The sequence below is a fragment of the Pagrus major genome, chromosome 9 (assembly GCF_040436345.1).
Source record: "Pagrus major chromosome 9, Pma_NU_1.0".
In the NCBI taxonomy this organism is placed as follows: Eukaryota; Metazoa; Chordata; class Actinopteri; order Spariformes; family Sparidae; genus Pagrus; species Pagrus major.
In genome coordinates, this window is record NC_133223.1 from 15,730,035 (window position 1) to 15,753,534 (window position 23,500).

General features: G+C 41.4%; 1 protein-coding gene across 1 annotated transcript; it reads right to left on the reverse strand.

The window, feature by feature from the left end:
- Positions 1-13,710: 13,710 nt before the first annotated feature.
- Positions 13,711-22,114, reverse strand: LOC141002149 (immunoglobulin superfamily member 3-like). The gene is made up of 10 exons (XM_073473347.1): positions 21,953-22,114; positions 20,158-20,532; positions 19,631-20,047; positions 19,063-19,467; positions 18,360-18,725; positions 16,924-17,298; positions 16,411-16,803; positions 15,081-15,491; positions 14,239-14,631; positions 13,711-14,151 (listed from the first exon to the last, which is right to left on the reverse strand). The coding sequence occupies exons 1-10, from the start codon at positions 22,023-22,025 to the stop codon at positions 13,958-13,960; spliced, it is 3,402 nt and encodes a 1,133-aa protein (XP_073329448.1). The 5' UTR covers positions 22,026-22,114; the 3' UTR covers positions 13,711-13,957.
- Positions 22,115-23,500: the final 1,386 nt, after the last annotated feature.

A 23,500-nucleotide genomic window follows, 5' to 3' on the forward strand; every position in this document is an offset into this window, starting at 1 on the left:
TCGAAATAATTTAGTTTATCTCTGTGTAAGAATTTTGACGGTTGGTTCCAGCTTCTAACGAGGTTTGGCAGCTAATAGTATAACAGTGTTGTGGTATCTGTGTTTTGTTAGCATTAAAAGTCTTGGTAGTTACCACTTTGTGGGGGAAAAAAATGTAAAAATGGCTAAACACTGTAACATTACTGCTCTAACGTTAGTGTGCTGGCGTTAGCAATGTTACCGTTAGCTAGCTAGTATTAGCAATGTTAATGTTAGCTAGCTAGAGTTAGCAACATTACTGTTAGCTAGGCGTTAGCAACATTAGCTAATACAACAATCTGGCAACCACTTGAGGGAGCAAAAAATGCTTTTAGCTGCATGAGGCTATACCACATATTCAGACTTATAAAACTGTGTAGAAATTGTTTCCCTTTTAAAATATTTTTTTTGTCCCAAAATACATTTTACACTGGAATCGTGCTTAAAGTTTAACGGTCGGGAGTTTTGTTTTTGATACGAGTTTGGAGTTTATACTGCCATACTTACTACTACGTGAAGAACTATTCAGTTTTTGGTTGACAGATTTGGCTCGGAGTGCATGGCTGATGAGCATTAGCTACAACGTAATTCACAACAATCACGAGTGGATTTATATTCATGCAGTCACTTTTCCCTTTTAGGTTTTTGTCTGAGCAGAATACTATAGATTCACCCCTGTGGCAAAAACAAACTCTACTGTACATGCAATCATTTCCCAACATTGCAAATACACTCATGAATTAGTGAAATTCAAACATCTGCAAAAATAATAAAAAGGGCACTGTATTGGCCCAGTTGGCCCGTGTCCCATGCATGTGTGCTTCACTGCAAGCATGCTGTGAGCAGCACACATGCACTAAAGATAATCTGAACCCGGGACTCACCCTCCCTCCCTCAGGACTCCATATCTTCACTCCTCTTGGTCCGTATTCTCCAAATGACTGTGAGCGTATGTGTTAGAGCAGGAGGGGGGAGAATTAGTTTTCCTCTCTCTGTGAAGCAGGCAGGGCTGTTAGCAAAAGCGTTTTAATTGATTTTGAAGTAGTAGCTGTTGGGAATGCCTCTCACCATTAAAACATGCTTGACACACAGAAATCAAAACAGCTTATTACCACATCAAAGGGGCAACCACCCTCTTGCCATTTGTGTAAACCCAACCACTAATTTTGATGACACAGAGCATTTTACAAAAATGCTAATTTGTGAACTCCCCTTTTAGCTGTGTTAGGGTCATCTTATTGAGTATTCACAGGATATTTAATCGCCAATATTCCTTTGGGGAGGAACTGTTGCTTTGTGCCTATGGAGGTTGAAGAGGAGCATTTTTTAGGACAAACCAAATCTCTCCGAACAAAATGTCTAGCTGAATTTTTGTTGGTAAAGTTTGTTCCTCCTCGGAGGTGCTATTCTGAGTGATATGTACAGGTTCAGTCATGTGTTCTCTGCGACTCTGATATCAGACAGTCTTCAGCACAGCGTGAGGCTCAGCTCCAGGATAAAGTAGCTGCTTACCAACAGAAATACCAATTACTGCACACTGCATCATGAAGCCTAATGGGCCTGCTGTGGCAGAGAGACACTCAGGATGAAAGACTTCTCTCACTGTAAACCTGTATCTCTGCCGTCAGCTTCAGCTTGTTTTCAGACTACCAGTACAGGTTATAAGGGCCTAATGCTGACATTATGATGTGATAAAGCTTTCTAATTGTATTGCTTTCCTTGCTCAGCTCACAAACTACTGTATGGTTCATTAAAAGGACAGCATCTGCTGTTAAGTGACCGTAAAGTGGGATCTAAACTCGCATAAGCTACCACACTATCACACAGAAATGTGAGTCTAAGCGTGACAAACATGCCAGCGGGCTACACACTGGTCTCCTGTTTGAGGTTTGCCAAGGGTTCGCCTTTCATGTTAGCTGTGTCAGCAGCAGATTTGGCTATCTCTGTTGTAAACAGATTATTGAAAGCGTAGAAAATAACTGGCGTCTTTATTATAATTATTATTATTAGAAGGGGCACTGTAGCTTTGGACAAGAAATTAAAAACTTATACAATTTACAATATTAATTAGGTAACAAAACACATTTTTATTTTTTCCATAACTGAATCAACGATAAAGATCTTCATTGACTGATTTTATTATTAAGTTATGGAAAAATAAATATTTTGTATTGTTACCTCATTAATATTGTAAATAATACAATTCTGAGTTTTGAATTTCTTCTCTAAAACTACATAGTGCCCATTTAAAGGTCAGTTTGTTTAATGAGTTTATTGAGTCATGAAAACAAGAGTCTGTTTATTTAGTTTATTTAGGCATAAAAAAAAAAAAATCAGTCAATCTCTCCTGAAAACGTTTGGTAGTCTAAAGAACTACACTTCAAGGTTCATCAGCTGAAAGCTGCAGCTGAAAAGCTTTCTATGGGTGTCAATCAATCAAAGTGCTGTTTAAAGTAGAAAACAGAAAATCATACGCTTTTATATTGGTGATTGCAGTGTGGCCAGGGGCTCAAAGTGATTCTGTGATTCTGATGAGCCTCTGAACCAGCAATGTCCTGCCTTATTTGAATCAGTGTGGATTTTCAAGATACAGAGAGAAAAGACTGATTTACAATAGTATTCACATTAATATATATATATATATACATATATATATATATATATATATATATATATATATATATATATATATATATATATATATATATATATATATATATATATATATATTTATAGTAGTCAACCTATCAGCACTACATCAATAGCATGCAATTCAAATGCTGCAAAAGAGCTCTAAATAGGCATGCTGTGGATGTTGAAGTAATTTTCTAATTCAAGGCTGCACACCATAAATGAAGTAAAAAAAACGAGAGAGCAGCTCCTGAGATGGCTGTACTGTATTTAATTAGGCAGAGACTGACAGATGATGAATAAAAGAAAATGTCGCATAAAAGTATCATGGGACCTCTCATTACCTCCATCATGACTCGGAGCCTGTCTGTGCTCTGGACCGGAAAAAAAATGATACACCCACAGGTAGACTTGGACCAGACCATTTCTGTGCCCTCGAGGTCTACTGTGTCACACCATAAGACCCTGATGATGTGTGACAGGCCTGCCCGCCTCAGTGTCACATCAGCCAGCTGCTCAGAAAGAGAGAGGCTGCATGAGTGAGAGAGAAAGAGACACTGACGGATGTTGACTTAAAGTCATTTAGCTTCATATTCCTCCTCGTACTTACCTGATTTGACCAGCGGGCCGTGATGGGACAGAAAATGTCACTAATAAGGAGCATAAATTTAATATAATAGAGATTAATGTCAGTCATAACTGGGTTCATTTACAATTATGAAAAGTTTTTTTCCCCTTACTTTTACTTAATACTCTCAAGCAGTTGGTTGCCATGGCAGCCACAGAGTGTTTTACAATGGGAGGACGGTCACCAGATCCTTTTGTTGAAATGATTGCACACACAAAAATACATCAGAATGCTACATCGCATGAATGCTGTGAACAGAAGGGAGGAAAGGGAGAGATGTTTCTATTTAAAAGTATAGTTATAGTATAGCTATAAGTGTAGTGTAGAATTTTAATATTTACAATATTAATGAGGTGATAATACAAACTTAGAAATATTTGTCTTTTCCATAACTGAATAAACAAGCTGTTCTCAGAGGAAAATAAGGTCCCAGAACACTGTTTGAAGCTAGGAAGGTGGCAGGGTCCGCCACATATAGACAAAGTAAAACAGTATGAAGCTGTGTTGTCCTTCAGCTTATTCAGTCATGAATAATAATAAAATAAAGATAATAATAATCTTTCTCTTCTTCCCCAAAACTACATAGTGCACCTTTAAGTGAACATGTGCACCTCATAAAGGTATCTGTGTGTGTGTGTGTAGTTGCAGCTGTACACAAACATGAGTACTGTAAGTGCACCAGGCCCATGGTCGAACTGTACAGTGTTTGTCAGCTAATTAGCAACATGAGTTAGTGCGACAGCAGTTGGGGGAGCGCCTCACACGCAGAGAGAGGCTGATGGGAGCTGATGGGCGCAGCAGAGCGTCGTTGCTGGTGACTGAGGGAGAGGAGGGGCTGTGACAGCATCCAAACCACTGCTAATGAAGACATCAGCTCGCGAGCACAGATATGCTCAGTCACAGGCGAGCCAGCCGTCAAAGCTGGCATTATGGCGTGAATGTATTGCACAGAAGAATCGTCAGATGCGCACACTGAGCTGAAACATTTGTGCCTGTGAACACACAATTATCTCCCTCCAGTGGGGATGGTGGCGTCCTGGTGGCACTCCATAGCTAGTCAAATGTGCAGAACTAAACTTAGGAAAACAGCAAATACTATCAGATTGTCTCTGTTTGATGGAGCTGTCTGATATGAGCTCGTCTTTCTTGCTTTATTTGCCAGGATTGTTTGGGTACACAAGCAAACACCAGTAATCCACACAGGAAGGGATTGAGTGGCTTAAAGCAGTGAAGGCTACTGAAAGTCCTTATTCATTTTTAATTTCAGGTGGCTCCCTTTGTATTTATGGTGTTACCATGACAATGTGAAGGCTGAATATGAATATAATGGAAAAAGAATATCAATCTCTTCAATGTGAGCTTCACAGCTGTGTAGCTGTACATAATGGAAGAAACTAGTAAGTTATAAACGCTAAAAGAAAGCAAACTGAAGTTAAAAGCAAGACTGGTTATGAGAAATAGACAAGGTAAAACAGGCACTTAGTGAGAGACATTAGATGAAAGCAACACCACCAAAGATGGAGATGAAGGAAGATGCAAACATGGTCTTACTCCGGATTTTCCACGTAGCTAACAGCCAGACTGTGGCAGAAATCTCTTTCTTGGTTTCATTCCATCGATTCTCATTGGTTAAAGTCAGACTGACCATGACATTTCTCGCCTCTCTGCCCTCCAGGAAAACATTTTGGATTCGAGACCCTGACGGGCAGCGGGTGTGTGAGTAAAGCCTTCAGTGCCACGGGCTGATATATTGGCTGATTAGCGGCTTGCGTGGCCTCTGCTGATAGAGTTGCCTGATAGCCGAGGAGCTATATTTGTTGCCCTGCTCCGGAGATACCGACGAATGAATGTTTTTGGACGCGGCTGACATTTCCCTCAGCTAAGAGGGCCTCTTCTCTGCAGCAGCTCTGTCAATACCAAAATCAGATAACGTCAGACTGTACACAGACAGCGTTGGACCGGCTTAACTGTTGTTTTCCCATTTCCTCACCCAGGAAAGTTCACGCCAACAGCTTCAGTCGGGGAATCACAGTTGTGCTGAATTAAAAATTCCCTGCTCGAGCTGACATCTCAGACTCCATGCTACTTTTGAGTCAGATTGCCCTCGCCAGCACTTCATCTGCAAGCCAAATAGATGCACAGGATTAGTTGTATATGTCATCAGTTATTCAGATTCGGCACATGTTGCTGTCACTGGAAGTTCTTTGATATAAACTCCTGATAATTTATTAAAGAGGATTTCTGAACGGCTCTACTATGTACGATGACAGTTATGATAACGACCAACAGTAGCTGCAAGGCTCACACCACAGGAAGGCAGCAGTCTCCTAGAAGAAGCCCCTGCAGTCCTATAAAGCAGCGCCGACAGTGTGTTTGTTCATTTTTATCAGCCCTGCGAAGTATGTTGAATTTAATCCCTGAACGAAAAATCTATTTCTTGTTTGTCAGAGAGATGGAAACGTCTTTGCTGCCTGTTAAATGGAGCTGTCTGTGGAGAATGGGCGAGGAGGAAATATGCTCAATCAAGAGTCAGTTAGGATTCACTGTTTTATTCAAGTGCCTATCGGCACAATATTATTCTTAAAAAAACAACAACAACCAAAAAAAAGCAAGATTGATTTCATTTTGACAGACGAATCAATACGTGCTTCAGCGTGCTGCGATAATGAAATCTGACTCTATGATCATCCTCTCCATTTTTTTGTCTATCCCCTGTCAAGGGAGATCTGCAGCAACCATACATACGATTAAAGGTAGCAGTGGCAGCACATACACATGTAGACACACGCTAACATGAAAGACACATGCATATGGGTTACATTATCATAACAGGAGAAGCGCAGATAGAGCAGCTTTGGGGGTGTTCATCTGTGCAGTTCCAGCATGTGAGAGTACAGCTGTGAAAGAATAATAAAAAAAAATGGGAGCTCTGAGTTTCTTGAGAGCTCCCTTGACAGGGAGCAGAACAGGCTATTACTTCATATTGCACCATTTAAGCTGTTTTTATTTTGGACTCTCCAGCTCCTTCTACCAGCCGGCGTTGTCTCTGGGGATAACAATCAGGCCTCGACAAGAAAAGGCAGACAGCTCCTCACAGTTTAGAGAGTCGTCTACAGTTTTGTGCGTCTTTATGGTTTTTGTGTTGGCTAAATGAGGTAATCCTCTCTGCATTTCTGTGGAAAAAACACCCTGGCTGTCACTCACATTGAGTTTGTTTCGAATTTTTTCTCAAAGGCTGCTATTGCTGAGGTGACAGCGTGTAGTCTGAGTTGAGTTCCAGCCTCTCCACCTTTGTCTTCACACAACTCTGTAGGCAGTTTTTCCTCTATTCTCTCTCACACACACAAAAAAAAACACTCACCAGGCTCTGGGTACCAAGAGAGCTGATATCAGCAACCGAAGGCAGAGACAGAATCTACAGTTTGAAAGTTATTCTCAGATTGTGTGCAAGCTCTGAAGCACCCTGACTCATCCTCTTCTATGTTAACCTGTTGACTCCTGTAGTGTATGCCTGTCCTTTTGGCTAACAATAGCTCCCTCTAGTGCTGACAGGTGATAAGACTGATGTAAAGAGACAGACAGAGGGGAGTGAAAGCGTGCAGATTATGGTTTGGGTGAGGAGCATAAGGCAGCTCTGTCTGGCCTGTGTCCTCTCCTTGTGAGAAAAGCGAAAATCAAAAGCGAGACAGGGCCGTGAGGGAGCAGAGGGGGGTTGAGGGTATGAGGAAAGAGATTCAGTGAGCTGAGGTGAGAGGAATCAAAAAGTGCTTCAGAGAAGACTTTCAGATTTCAGGAGAGCCGTTACGTAATTTGTGCAGATGGTAGTTTGAGTGTCTCTCCCCCCCTCGTGTCGCCCCTACCACTGCCAGGACACATTATCCTCTTGTTCAGGAGCTTTGAGGCAAACTTTGATCGCTTGTGCTGTGGTTTTTTTTCTGTCTTGTGTATGTGTGTGCTTCTGCAGGGCACAGTTACATGCACACAGATTTCACATATTCATTCTCTATGCTTCAGGTAACAGTAAGAAAGAGGACTATTTGACTTCTTGTAACCAAAAAATAAGGTAGAAAAAATAAGTCAGCTCCTTACAGGCTTACAGTGGCAATGCTAACACACTAATGTTCTTGCAGATAATGGTTACAATGTTCAATATCTTATTTTTGTCACACTGGAGCAGATAATGTGCACCCAAATGCAGTGGACGGCAGGCAGGAGGAAGATCAATGGGAGAAGTTTTATTCACGATCAAGTAAACACGAGGAACAGGCAAACACGACAGCAGGATCAGCAAAACACAACAGGATCGGAGAAAAACAGAGCAGGATCAGGGGAACAGAACAGATGACTCAACAAGGACTGAGCTAAAGACTGGACTAAAAATACAAACAAAGATGAGGTGCAGGTGGAGTGAGTCAGAGAAACACAGGTGAGGGTAATGAGTAGAAAAACACTAGGAACAGGGCTGGGCTTAGGTGATGCAGTGTAGGTGTGGAGGGAAAGCAGACCGGGCAGAAGCACAGGAGGGAAACAGGGCAACAAACACCAAAAACACCAGAAAACACACAAAAAACACAAATAAAAGAAGATGGAATCTAAGGACCATGGCAATTTTAGTTGCTATTCAGCACTGAAGGAAATGTCTTTTCTTGCAAGTATTCAGTATAATAATTGGATACATTTTGAGCAGATGATAGTCAGAGAGATCACCAAAGTTATTGTAATTCCTTCTGAGGGAGACATTAATGTCTTTAACAAAGTTCATGTTCAAAGTTCAACCATCCAAAAGACGTTTCACTTGTACCAAGATTGTCAACCTCATGGTGGCACCAGAGGAGAAGTCAGCTGATCACAAAAGTTTGTGGATTAAACTCCTGGGAGCTACAAATGTCCGTGCATAATTGTGCCAGTCTCTGGGCACCATGAATGAATGCACTTAATGTTATGGAAATTGATCCAATAGTTGTTCAGACACTGCTCTCCAAAAACAAAAACCATCACATTTATGATGGCACAAGAGGAAAAGAAGGAGGATCCCCAAGACAAAGGTGAAACAAATAACTTGAAAGATGGCACCATGCCATTTAGGTCAGCCAATAAACCAGACAGACAGCATGCCGTGCTTTAGTTTTCGTATGAGTAACCTTCTTTCAGTTTCACTGTTATAATTCCTGGAAATTGATGTAAAAGTATCATCAAGCGCCTGTAGCAGGCTAAATTCAAAGCTGTTCAAAGCCATTTGGAGTACAGACATGGTTTTGGGCTCTTTTGAAAGGTTACAGTCTGATTTTTCCCCCCAAAGTCAGAAGCTCTGTAAATGCCTCGGCTTCTATAGGAGTTTGAACAAACTGAATTATTTATTTATTTTTCTAAAAAAAAAAAAAAAAGCCTGCAGATGACCTGTAACTGCCCCTACTAGCTGGAAAACACAATGGCTCCACATCATATAGTCTTACATAGGCCAATTTGAATAGCAATATCACCAAACATGGGCATTTTCTATATTATATATATTATAGTTCTTTATTTTCTTATTTACACTAACTTTACGCATATAAAATAGTCAAATACAAGTCCTTAGGTGGACAGACAGCCTATACAGAGAGAGAATTGCATTCTGTAAGGGCTTTAAAACACATAATGGTCACTCATTTGGAGGCTGGTGTGTAAGTGGCTCAAAGAGGAGATGGGAGAAGGAGTGGGTCTCCTGTCTTTGAAATCGTTCTGTCACTGTTGCAGGCCACAGGGCGGGCATATAAGCTTCTAACAGGTCAAATGAGATGCCAATCAGTAAGTCAGAGGTCGGCATCTTAGGCAAATCTGTATTGCAGTTTAATGCCGTTTTGCTTTCAAATAGTGGAGGTTTTTTTAATCTTGTTGCCACATTTTGGACTAAATATTTTACTGAAATTGATCTACTGGACATTTGGGAATAAGAGAAGACAGCGTTTGTTGGATTTTCAACTGTGGTGCTGTGACCATACCTCGATGGGTCAGAGCCAAGTCCGATCCACAGTGGGGCCTCCATGACTTGTTCCAACAAATCCATGGGTACTCAATTGGATTGGGATGTTGGGAATTTGGAGGCCAGGTCAATGCTAATAACATTCAGGTGGTCAATCCTGAGCACTGCCATTGGAGAATGCCGTTGCCATGAGGGATGTACTTGGCCTACAACAGTGTTTGGGGTGGATGCTACGTGTCAAATGGCATCCACGTGAATGCCAAGGTTTCCCAGCAGAGCATTGCATTGTAACGGGATGATCACTGTAATTCACTTCACCTGTCAGTCCTTTTAGTGTTATGGCTGATCGCTGTATGTGTGTGTATTTACAGCCTTAATGTTCCTGCAGTTCAAGTAGCTGCAGTTCAAAGATGTTATGGAACAAATGGCTACATGGTTTCCATAAATCCACTCCATTCATGGCACATGAAGGACAGAGCATCGAGCTGATGCCAAATCAGATCTGGAATGAGATCATAGCAGCAAGAGATAACCGGCTCATGAAGCATCCAGCTACATGTTGGCAAACTAAGAATTAAAATATCTTCTAACAACTATTAGCTGTTGGATATTTGGAAAGAGAAGAATCAAGGAATGTAGTCTTATCACTGCCTCTTTGCGCTTCACGCACCGCATCTCACGTCAAAAGAACTAATGATTTGACTTTTTGAGGGAGTCTAGGATGGCTGCTGATGTACACGCTAGTTTGTCCCTGTTACATCTAGTCTTTGCTGCATAGGCACAAGCATTGATTTCCCTCCCAAATTCAATGTTTCTTTGTTTGCTCTGACAGGCATTGCCATGGAAACACAAGGGAGTGGAATTACAGTAAAGTTAAGAGGGAGGCTGTAAGAGGGAGCTCGTCCACCAGACTGTGAAGGGCTGGTATAATTCAAGACCAAAGGCAGTGCTACATCATCTCTCGGGGGCTGAGAGGACTACAGCCTTTCTTAAACTTCCTCATTGTTCTTTTAGTCTCACATCTTTCAGAAACCGCTGTTACTTTTACCTTAAGCTTTACATAACTGGTATACACTCATCGGACAAGAGCCTTTCTCTGTATGGGAGTTATGTGATGTTGAGGCTTGTTTCCTCAAAAGTGAAAGCAAGAAATGGCTTCTATTCTTGTCTCTTACACAGATGGGGTGTTAAACATTGATAGGGCTGATGCAGGGAGAAAGGGAGAGTGAGAGAGAGGCAGAGAGGCACTACTTTCTTTTTCCTCTAGGTTCGACTTGATTACTCTCCGGCATCCAATTTTGTTGAGTAGGAACATCTGTTAAAAAGTGGCAACTGCACGATGGCAGAGATTCAGAATCTTACATGCGTTCATGTGCAAACAACTGTGCAGGTACAGTGGGAGCTGTTTCATCTCTTTAAAGGTGTTTTTACCCACATCAGACAAACCATGTGGGATTTATAGATCTTCTTCCGGCCCAGTGTTCCAACTTAAGGCGACCAAAATTAAAAAGGACAGTTTAGTATATGTAGATCGGTTGCAAATCCCTAGCAATCAATTACATTAAGTCTGTAACTCAACAGATTTTTAGCGATGATTAATCTCTTTAAACAGATATCTACATATGAATGAAGAATCTGTAGCCAAGGGAGATTATTTTTAGTATGTTTCTGCAAAACCACAAATATGTTCCGACTGAACGTTTCTTTATGTTGCAATGTTACGTTGGCTAGGTTGAATTTTCTATTCCTCTCTTGTCACAATGTTGTGCTTATGCTCTGCTTAGGTTTAGGCAAAAAAAAAACCCTCACCCAACATGTTTTGGCTCAAAATACCTGTTTTGGTTGCCAGGATCACGGATGGAGATCTTCTGACTTCCTGTGAAAAATAGCAGCTTTTGGTCACCACATAGAGGGATGGAAATGTCCCCAGATGTCTGCTGGTGTGACACTGCAGTCGGCCGTTTGGCAGCCTTGTTGGCTTCATTAACACCTACAGCATCCCAATATGAGAGTCAGCTAGTAAACATATAATGTGAACTTGAAATATGCCACGTTTGATACAAATGTCAACCTTGAACATATCTGTGGTTAACAGAAACGTTAATGGCTAACATTATAACCTGGTGACTGGGCTGCCGAAATGCAGTCTCGGAACAAATCAGTCACAGACAGTCAGGCTGGGCACCCATCACTCCTCGTCTGTGACACTCAGCACTGGAGCTCCGCAGGGCTGCGTCCTGAGTCCTCTCCTCTACTCCCTCTACACCCACGACTGCACACCCACCCACAGCATAGATGTCATCATTAAGTTTGGGGATGACACTATGGTTGTGGGACTGATACAATATAGTGACGAGTCCTTCTATAGAGCGGAGGTCCAGAAACTGACAGAATGGTGCTCCATCAACAACCTGGCACTCAACACCTCCAAAACAAAGGAACTGATCATTGACTTCAGGAAACAGAGAGATGAACCTGCTTCACTATTCATGCGAGGAGACATGGTGGAGAGTCACCACCTTCAAATTCCTGGGCACATACATCTCCCCGAACCTCACATGGACCTAATCTCTCTGCTTGAAGAAGGCGCAGCGACAGCTCTACTTCCTGAGGGCACTGTGGAGAGCCAACCTGTCCCAGCAGCTGCTGCTGTCTTTCTATTGCTGCTCTGTGGAGAGCATAGTCACTTATGGCATCCTGGTGTGGTGTGCTAGCTACACTGCAGCTGACAAAAAAGGACTACAGAGTCTTTTAAACAGCACAACAAATCATCAGCACACAGTTACCTTCACTTGAGCACATATACAGAACCCAATGTGTGTGCTGGGCCACTAACATAATCACAGACTCATCTCACCCAGGAAGCCCCCTCTTCACTCTGCCGCCCTCTAGAAGGCGCTGCAGGTCTTTTAAGGCCCGCACCTCCAGACTTCAGAACAGTTTTTACCCACATGCCATCAAAGAACTGAACTCTGACAAAAACTGTCTATGAGCAATATTTTCCTGTGCAATATTTTACATGTATTTTCATTATATATCCTGTGCAATATATCTGGTTAAAGTGCAATACTATGCTGCTGAGTCTTATTCAAGACTAGTGCAATACATTTTATTATATTTAAAAAAAAATATTATTCTACTTTTTACTTACTTACTTGATTTTATACTTTGTGTGAGTCGTCTCATTTGCTGTGTACTGGTGTTGTATACACATGACCACTGAGGAGTTGCATGAAATTCCATTGTACTCGGTGCAACAACAATGGTGGCATTCACTGACATTTTCACTTCTCCTTTGCTTTTTTAAAATAATCTGCATTCTGCTGTAGAAACATTTCAATCGTAGACGTCATCTCTTGGCTTGGTCTCCATTCTCACATCTCAGGTTGCTAATGTGATTGTAAACTATGACCAGCACATGGAAATGGAAGTCTGGCCCTGGATATCTGCTGGCTACTTCAGAAGCCCCCTTAAAATTAGCCATAGCCCCCAGAAGCTAAACACTGGCGGCTATCAGACAATAGCCGCCAGTGTATTCCAATTCTTTAAATGTTTAGATGGGATTTAACTTTAGTCTTGTGTTCAAGAAGTGAAACACATGCTCAGCTGATTTTAAATAATAGACTTGGCTATTCAAGGCCATCTCTCTAGCCCACAATGCCCTGTCTCTGTAGGGTTGCAGTGTTATTCTGGTTTTAAGATATGCTGTGACATTAAAATTGACAGTTATCATACCACGTTCACTTTCTTACCAACGGTATTGAATTCTATTGTGTTAGTGTTAATAAAAAGTACATATATTTCAAGTTTATATCAAGTTTCATGTGTATGCCAGGACATATTATCCTGTGAAATGATAATATAGCATTTGTTCAACCCCAAGAAAACCTTCTGTTTTAATACTGTAATACTGTGAAACTGTGATATTTTCTGAGATGGTTATTGTACTGTGAATATCTCCTCTTGTTGCAGAGTATTTAGGGTCTTTCATCAGAAACAATGAACAACCTTTAGCAGGACTAATTAGTAATGTGTGATTTCCGCTAATTTTACTTCTATTGCCCAAAAGTAACCTCTTAAACCTCTCTGTCTGCACATATGCTTGTCACACAGACATCTCAGCAGACCACAGTCATCCTGTGCTCTCACAGAACCACAGAGCACTTTCTGGTTGACTCATTGCTCGTGGTACTGATAAAGAAAAGTTTTACATTTTACCACATTTTGTGCCTAGCTGCTCCCTGATACATGCTATGCTTTGACTTCTCCTCATCAAAGGCACAGCATCAAGCTGCCTGCTATGTTGCTACATGAAAAGGAATCTGTCAGAGAGATCATGTTGTTTTGTAGGTGCAAAGCCACAAAGTTGATCTGCTGCCTAGCTCAACTGTCCATTGCAGGCGGTAAGAAGCTGGTAATTATGCAAAGAAGTTTTGGCTGTAAAATGAAAAGAGCCTGTTTAATGTTAAAGGTTTAATGAATTTTATTAATTCATAAAGGCATAAAGTTCTTCCCAGCTGCACAATAAAACACTGAAACAAGTATTTTATGGAACATTATCAACAGATTCATTTAAACAAGAATGATTGAACTTTGGATAAAAATGAATGAAAAATATGTACAGTGGAATTATAAAACATTATTTCATATATTACATGTAACATAAAAAAAAATATGAGCGCAATTTTTCTCTCCTCTCGTCAGCTGGTCTACGATGTTCAGTCCCCTGCACTGGGTTTCAGAGGGTGTTGCTCGGTCCACAGAGAATTTTCATCCTTCTTTCCTCCATTGTTCTGACACATTTTCAGCACCAGTATGACTATGACCACCAGTGCGCAGATGACAAAGGCTACAAAAATCCCTATCCACATAACCGACTTGCATTTGGGCTCAGAGACGGCTCTAGTATCTCCTGCAAAGAAGAAGACAAATGTTGATGATTAAACATGATCTTTAAACCCTGATACCTGCTGAGAGAAACTGCAAATCACATGCTTACCTTCTGCGTTGTAATAAACAGTCAAATTTCCTGACTTGTCCACAGCAACCCTCCTCCACCCATAAGACAGAGATGGGATCCACTCCTCTACCTCACAGAAGTACAGACCACTATCTCTCGGACCTGGCTTCAAGACTGTGAGGCTGAACTGGTTGGGCAAAGGGTGGCTAAATCTTAGCTGATCAGCCATCCCAAACCTGTCTTGTAGGGTGGCGTTTCGATAAGCGATGAATATGGGGAGTTGTTTAGTCTCTGCCTCTTTCTGCCAAAACCAGGTGACCTTGAACTCAGAGTTACTGCTGGATTGTTTGGTGATGTGGCAGGGGATAGTGAAATCCTGGGTTGTGCTCCTATTCAGCTCCAGCTCATTCTTTTCAATGGACAGATTATTTTCTGTAAAAAAACAAACAAAAAGAAATAAGCACAGCCGTAAAAAGACATTTTAATTTAACAAGGCAAACAGATCAATGTTACTTTAAATTAAATTCCACAGTACATCTTTTGCAAAAAGGCAGAAACAGACAACGCAACAAAACAAAACTTTTAAACTGAAAGTGCTGAACAAATAGGACAGATGTGCGTAACAAAGTGGAGAGAAATAAATGCATAAAATCATCAAAACCACTAGAGCAAAACATAGCAGCAAAATTAGGGAAGTGGTTTATTTTGGCTGAGAAACAACTTCCATGTGTGGTTGAAGCGAGACAACTGCATGCAGACCAACATGCACATATGGTATTAGTATGACTGGACTATGACTTGTTACAAGTTTTATGGGAATATTATCAATCTTCTTGTCTTACTCCGCATTCATTTAGCTGCTCTATAAGATGTCATCATACCTGGAACATTTACTGTCAGCGTGATGGGACCTCCGCTTTCTGAAGCCTTTTGCTGCCAGCGACCTTCATGATCCAGCTGGTGCTGCTCCACCTGGCACTTGTAGGTCCCGCCATCCCCCTCATGTGCCCTCTGAATACCAAGGTGGAAGCTGCTCTGAGTGGGTCTGGAGAGACGAAGCCGCCCCTGCAGGCCTCGGACCTTCTGGTTCTCTGGGTAACTCAGCAGGCCCCTGTGATCAAGCTCCACCAGGGCGTTCATGACGGAAGAGTCGTGTTCAGTATAGAGCCAAGTGACTTTGTAGAAAAAAGAAGGACTGGGTGCACCCGAGATGACGTTACACTCGAGCTCCACCTCTTCTCCCTCACGGGTATTCAACGACATCTCTGTCTGATCCAAACGAAGGTCATTGACTGGAAAATGAAAGTGGGCAGAGAAAAGACAGCTAAGTCAACCGAGAACTGAAATTGTTGTAGTTTAAAGTCCCTGAAACTTTCAAATCTAATAAATAAGATAACAGAAAGACACAATAAATATAAAAACAAAAGTAAATGCTCAGAGGTCATATTCACAAAAGGATTAAAACTTTTGGGTCAACAAGCACTTCACAAAGGCTTCTAAGAGTTACGTTAGAGGCAATCAGGAGGACTTCTAAGTCACTGAGACCACACAGTTAGTAATGTTCCTCAGGTAAGGTGTGTCATCTTGTCAGTGTTTTGTAAAAACAGAATGACAATGAACCTGGCCACTAATAAAGGATTCAGTTGGCTCACTAACAAGTCAAAACAATCACATAACCACTTTGTATTGATGAACATTAAATTTCACTTTCACTGACACAAAACAGGTCACCTAACAAGTAGGTTCAGTCATAAAAACATGATGTCATTCACAGCAATGGAGTCAGCCACACCTCTTTCTCTGCGTTTAGGAGAAAAAGATCTTTTTATTTATTCAGGGAGGGTTTTCAGGAACGCCCTGATTAAATCCACACACCTGGCATTAACACCAGTTCAGCCACAGTCTGCAGATCTGACTGTGGTTCGGGTTAAGGGCCTTGCTCAAGGGCACCTCAGTGGTGGTAACGAGGCAGGGGTCACTAGTTCGATTCTCTAACCTTTAGGCCACCACTGCCCATCGCTTTTGTGAATTTGGCCCCAGAAAAATTTTTACGAAAGTATTAAGAAAGTTGATTTTCTTACAAATTGGACCTTTAAGCTAGTTGAGAAAACAGGTTTAGGGCTTTTAAAATAGTATGGACAACTTGTTGTTGATGACATCTGTTCATCTGGAGACATTTTCAGTGAGCTAATTAAAGACACACAAACTTACCAGGTTCAATGACTGTTATGTTTGTAGTTCTGGACACTGGCGAGAGCTCATACCATTCACCACGAGGATCTTGCAGCCACTCCACCACCTTGCATGTGTACGAGCCTCTGTCTGAGATCTGAGCTTGTCGAATGCTCAACTCAAAGCTAGGGCCCTTAGTGCGCTTCATGCTGATTCGCTGTCTGAGGCTCAGCTCTATCTGGGGTCCAAATGTTAGGAGGGCATCCCGGTCCGAGCTTACGATGATCTGTTTTTCTGCCTGTTGCTGGAGCAGCCAGGTGACTGCATAGCGGGAGGAAGGAGATTGGTTGGAGATGGCTGAGCATTTTATCTCTATGTCAGTGTTGATGTTACTTGTCAAGGTTGGGGCGGAGGTCAGGTCGAGTGTGCTCACTAGGGGAAAGAGAAAAAGTTGAGTCGTATATGCTGAGAAAACAGGAATAGATTACACTGCAGCTTTCATCTAAAAATGCTCCAAAGACAGCATGTTGCCTTACGGATCTCAGGGTTTACCTGGTTTATTTACACTCACAGCCAGCTGGTTGGATGCAGGCAGCCTCTTGTACGCATTCTCCATGAAGACTGACGCACTACACTGGTAGCTTCCTGCCTCCCGTTGGCTCGCACCTTTGATGAGAAGATAGTGACGGGCTTCATTCTGTTGGTTCTCTACTTTGAGCTGGTAGCTTTGCTCGAATCCAGCAGACCAGCTGACGGCACCGTCGTAGCCCAGTGTCAGGATGTTATCGAGGTTTGTGGCATCACGCTGGAGGCTCCAAGTCAGTGTTATTGGCACATGGGGCCCTCTGACCCGGCACATCAATGCCACATTTTCTCCTACGGTCACTTTGTTGTCGCGACTTATAAGGTTCACCTTCACAAAGGATTCTGTAACACAAAGCGTTGGTTAGTAAGAAAGGAGAAGTTTCAATTGTTCAGAGTAAAAAAAGAGATGTGAGAAAAATGACTTTTCCAAAGTTCTGTCTTACTCCCCTCACACTTGCACGTCTGTTCTCAGCATCATTTCCTACTTTAAAACAACAAAAGGTTCATTCATGCATTAGACATAAAGTATTTCTATGTCAAAATACTTGTCTTTACATTAAAATGATCACTTTTGTTCGTCCCATTTCAACATGTGCATGTACAAAAATCTTCCCTGCAATATTCATCACACCCTAAAGGACAACACAAAAGTGATTTGACAGAACTAGGGCTGATAGTTAAACTAGAAATTTAGTTGTTCGGTCTTTAAAATTGTGAAAAATGTCGATCAGTGTTCCCAAAGACCAAGGTCGCGCCACAACCCAGAGATATTCAGTTTACTGTCATAGGGGAGTAAAGAAACCTGAAAATATCGACATTCAAGAAGCAGGAGTCAGTGAATTTGGACATTTTTCTCAAACCAATAAATCAATTTGAAAATAGTTAAATTAGTTGTAATAGTAATTAATTACACTTAAAAAGATGAATTTTAAATCTAAAATCTTTACTCATAGTCGGGTTTTAAGTGCTCAGTTTGTGCTGGTTGTCTTGGAAGAATAATAAGTTCCTTCCAACTTTGAATTGTCTTGAGTGCAAACTTCAAATTCTGAAAAGGAAACGGTTCATCCTCTGTGGGGCATGAACGCACTCAGTAAACTCTTTCCAATTAGATTTAGACATTTCTTGCATTCAGATGAAGGTTTTGGCCCGGTGGTGGTTCAGCAGGTAAGATCAGAGGGGCTGTGAAAACATTAGGAATTATTTTCTGAGAAACATGAATACACAGCTTAGATGTCATGCCGATCCAGCCAGCAGTTGTCCAGATATCTTTCTCTGGACTAAACTGTTAACTGTCAAATGTTTTGACGTCTCAGACGTTGTGAAATCTTGTTAGTCATCAAACCATCTGGATAATAAGAGGAACCTTTTGTGTCAACATGCAGCTTTCATCATCCATGTCTTACCTACAGGATCCACTGTGACAGTAGCGGTCTGTGACTGGCTGTTGGTCTTGCTGTTGATTTTCCATTCAGACACAGTACACTGGTAGACACCTGAATCTGAAGGCGAGACCTCATCGAGCTCCAGGGTGAAGGCGTCAGTCGCTGGGCGCGTTGCCTTCACTCTGCGTCTGGTGAACTCCCCCGCGGTTTCCATAACACCCTCCTGACTCAGGCTGATGACATTTGTAAAAATGGCTGTGGAGGTTGCTTTGCGTTGCCAGGTGACGGAGAGCTGACCTTTGACCCCGTGCACCTTACATGTGAGCTCCAACTTGTCACCTTCATTAACTTTCACAGTGTTTTGCATTTCAAGTGAGAGCCCACTTTCTGTGATGAGACAAGAGACAACAGACGTGTTGGAGAGGATAAAAATAGAAAACACGACAACTGTATATGAAAAAAATTACACACTATCTTATCAGAGGGGCTCTATGTAACTCTATGTAACTATTTGTAGCAATTTACAGATACTAATCACTTTTTTTTATACACAAGCCTCGTCTCAGTGCCTCACTCTCTGTTCCGCTAACAGAGAGCAAATTGAGAAAATAAACTAAACTCATACATTTGAGAAAATGAAACCCTGAATAAATCTATATCTCTATAAATAATCTATAACAGTCTGTTTGTTTGTGTCTTGCTGAGTATAGATTCTCTGACTGACCTGTGGCTGAGATGCTGACTAGCTGGGAGCTGGAGTCTTGGGCTGCCCCCTGTGTGAAGGCACCATCCTGGCCTCTGTCCTGAGGCCATGCTCTACAGATATACTCTCCATGGTCATCAGTTCTGACGGGCTGCAATATGAGACGGTAATCTTTGCTCCCTACCCGGGCTGCCCTGAGCTCTCCTTCTTTTCCTCGCACGCTGTACTCTGGTCCCACGGACAGAATGCCTGTAGGGCCAATGCGGGCCAGCTCAACACTTCCCTTGAGCCAGGCTACAGAGAAGAACTTTTCCTCCAGGCTTTGTGTGTCTACGCTGCAGGATAGAGATAGCTCCTGCCCCTCCTGCAGGGTCGTCGGCTGAGACGAGATTCTCACTACCAGAGACGACGTGTCTGGCAACACCTCTGTTCAAAGCAAAAAAAAAAGCACAGTGAGACAAATACAGATGCACACATCCTGTCAAGAAGCCACAACAACTGCATAGAGGAAGAGCAAAGATGAAGGTGTCAGCTCTTCAGGATGTGATGTGTAAAAGATAAAATCATTTGAATGGGAGCTGCGTCTAACCTCTGGCTCTGACGTTCAGGGTAGTCTCCGCCGCATCCTTCTGTGCGATACTGTACCAGGAGCGGTCAGGATCTTGAATCCACTCCTGAGCCTGGCAGTAGATCTGGCCTTGGTCTGACACCTCCAGCTGATCCATCTTCAGCTTGTATGTGGCCTCTCCCATTTTATCTAACCTTATGAGTCCCGCCTGGTAACGCCCTTCAAACCCCGGGCCTGGGCTCAGCGTGAAGTCTCTGTCCATAGAGATGATGCGCCGAGCGTCGCTCTCGCCGTCTTTACGGAGATACCAGGCAATAGACAGATGGGTGTGCTGGAAGGTGTTGCTGGAGGCTTGGCATGTTAAAGTGAGAGCATCACCCTCGTTAAAGCTCACTGAGGCAGAGGCAGGTGATGAAACACTTAGAGAGTTGTCAATCACTGTGGAACCACAGGGAGAACAGACACAAAGACAAGAAAGTCACACATTTTTACTGTCATACCGTACAGCGACGTAGTCATATTGAAATGGCTAAAAGTTGACAGATTACCTTTCACTACTGTCTGAGCGCTGTAGGCTCCAAAAAAAACCTTTTCTGAGTTGATCACACTACAGTCAAATTCCCCTTCATCATTCTTCTCCAGTCTTTGTATCTCAAACACGACAGCAGTTGGAGACACATGTGTCAGAGTGATTTCCTTGCTCCTCACGCGATCCGAATATATGGCATAGCCAAAGCCTTCGTTACTGGTGCTGATGATGTTGATCTCAAATGTTGGACTTGCAGACAGCTTAACACGGAATTCAAATTCCTGCTTGGCGTCGGGATTGGAGAAGCCGCTCACATTGCAGAAGATGGAGAGCGGAGCGCCCACCACACGATACAGAGGCCCGGCCTGCACTTCAGTGTTCACTCTGGCCTCTCCTGAGTGAAGAACAGACAAAACACAGATGTTGAATACTGCAACTTATTTAAGTGTCAGTCGTGTTTATAAGTGTGCTACACGACAGGGTCTGAACTATGTTTGAGTATTGATGTATAAAGCATAACTCTGTACCGGGCTGGGAGGGTTGTTTGTATACATTTATTCCGATACAGTTACTAATTACCTGTTTAAAAGTGTTGTCACTAGTGTAATCATTTTGTTTTTTTAATTTGTAATTAGTGGTCCTCCTTTTCACTGTATGTATCTGTAATCTAATTACTTATTTTTTTCTGTAACTTTACCAGAATACAGTCAAAATTACCAAGTAAAGTAGGCTGATCATTTTAAGTTGTTAATACATTTTTGCTTGTACATCATTACAACAGTAGTAGTCTACTTTACTTGATTCTGAGCTAATCCATTACTTTTTTCAAGTAAAGTCAACTTAAAAAATTTACACTGTAGCCTTCAAATTGCTACGCGCATTGCAATAAATATAAACTTTTTGTATGGTTGAAAGTCAAAAGGGATAAGCACTTGAGTAAATGTCTTAAAGTATCTGATATTAAATGTAATCCAGTATCAAAAGTAACTATCTGGCAATAAATGTAATTCAGTACCATAAGTACAAGTATAGGAAATCATACATTCAGCATTTTTCTGATGATTAGGATCTTTTTTTTTCTTTTTCTTTTTTTTTCAATTGCTAATTAAATAAATTAATTCAAAAATACACTACTTTGGATATGATGCAGTGTGTGATCAACCAAGTATCTAGTACCTAAAGTTGTGGTAAGAAGTACAATATTCTGCCTCCAAAATGTAGTGGAGTGGAAGTATCAAGAGCAGAAAATAGAATAATAAGTACGCTGCATGTACTTCAAAATTGTCCTCAAGTACGGTACTTGAGTAAATGTACTTAGTTATATTAGATCAGTGTTCATTAATAATATCTGAGAGAAAAGGTCCCTGCAAATAGTGAAAAAGGACTGTTGCAGAGCGTTGATCTTCATTGAATGACAGGAAGATTATTGCTGCTTTTTCAATTTAGTGAAAATGATTGTCAGTAATTTGCTCGCTGACATCAAATTAAATTGTTGGTTAAAAAAAGTCAGAGAGAATAACACACATCAATCATCTGTTATGACTCACTGGGTTTAATCACAGAAGTCTTGCTAAATGCAATTTTAGTGGTTGTTATTATTTCTTTTTATCTATTAGATGAAGATAATTAAGATGGACATAATTACAGATGAACAAACAACTATATTCCACTTAAAATGCACTCAGCGACAACAAGTTTCCTCACTCTGCTTACTTTATAATTACTTCTTCTTTTCTGTCCTTTTTCTTTTTTACCAACAGATCAATCACCAGGATCCAATCCAACTGCAGGAAAGAACTAAGTGTACTACTCACCACAGTGCAGAAAAAGCCCCAGACACAGGAGCAAATTAGCCCCCCAAGAGCAGAATTGCAGGGAACAGCTCATCCTGAACCTCCCTCAGAAGTAACACAGTGTTCACACCAGCCTCCAGTTGTGACCAAGCCGTCAGTCAGTCTCACTGTGGAAATCTGTCTGCTGTCACAGAGACAGTAGAGGGTTTAATGCTTCCTGTAGGTACACCAAGAGGAAGTCTGAAATGTTTCCTGCACACTCATAATCGCAATCACGCTGTGCTGGTAACTCTGTCATTGTCACTTATATGTTTCAAACATATACAGGTGCATGTGGTGGAGTGGATATAAAAAAACAAAACAAACAGACCCACATATAGGTCTTGTTCTGTTTTTTATCTGCACGCGATCATGGGTACCTGGTGCATCATGTGAGTGCTCATTTTATTTTTACCATACCTCAGATAACGTGTTGTGACGTTTTCTGCTCCTGCCCCTGCAGCAGTCAGCATCCTCAAACACCGACATCCCTCCATGTCTGAAAGCTTTTGCCCATGCACCTGACTGCATCAACTTTACCTGTATTTCAGAATAAAATATGTGTGACTTCCGGTTTTATTCATTGCATGAAGAAACGTGTGTGCGTTGTTAGGCAACAGCTTGGGTCCAAGTGTGACCTACTTCGACAAACATCAACGACAAAAAGTGTGGGCTCGTTTAGATTGTGTCTCAGTGGTGGCGTTGTGTGGATCCACGAGGCAACAGTGCCGCCCAGTGGACAATATAAGAGCAACATGTCTGCTGCAGCTGAGTGTATACAGTACTGCTGGAGAACATCTCTGTGCTGTAGGACTGAGATGAGTCAAATAGTAACAGATTGAAATCTTTCTTTTTTCTCTCTTTCTTTTGTTTTATTTTCCATGGATGTTTGAGCAAAAGAAAGATAAGATGAGATGAGATGAGATAAGGTGAGATGAGATGAGATGAGATAAAACGAGATTAAATGAGATGAGATAAAATGAGACTAAATGAGATGAGATGAGATAAAATGAGATAAGGTGAGATGAAATGAGATGAGATGAGATAAACTGAGATGAGATGAGATGAGATAAACTGAGATGAGATGAGATGAGATAAAATGAGATAAGGTGAGATGAGATAAAATGAGATGAGACGAGATTAAATGAGATGAGATAAATGAGATGAGATGAGACGAGATGAGATGAGATAAACTGAGATGAGATGAGATGAGATAAACTGAGATGAGATTAGATTAAATGAGATAAGGTGAGATGAGATGAGACGAGATAAACTGAGATGAGATGAGATAAAATGAGATAAGGTGAGATGAGATAAAATGAGACGAGATAAACTGAGATGAGATTAGATTAAATGAGATAAGGTGAGATGAGATGAGACGAGATGGAGTTACTTGACTAACAAACTAAATACAAATAAAATAGAAATTAGAGAAGTTATATGACATCTAAAATATATTTATACAATTAACATTACAACCAGACTAAACAAGAGAATTGTACAAATATTTGTGGAGAGGAAATCCAGAAT

Coding starts and splice junctions, on each gene's coding strand:
- LOC141002149 (XM_073473347.1), bottom strand. CDS start 22,025: ATGAGCTGTTCCCTGCAATTCTGCTCTTGGGGGGCTAATTTGCTCCTG. Junction 20,048..20,157: donor CGCTCAGACAGTAGTGAAAG/GTAATCTGTCAA, acceptor GTGGTTCCACAG/TGATTGACAACTCTCTAAGT. Junction 15,492..16,410: donor CATAACAGTCATTGAACCTG/GTAAGTTTGTGT, acceptor TTCATTTTCCAG/TCAATGACCTTCGTTTGGAT.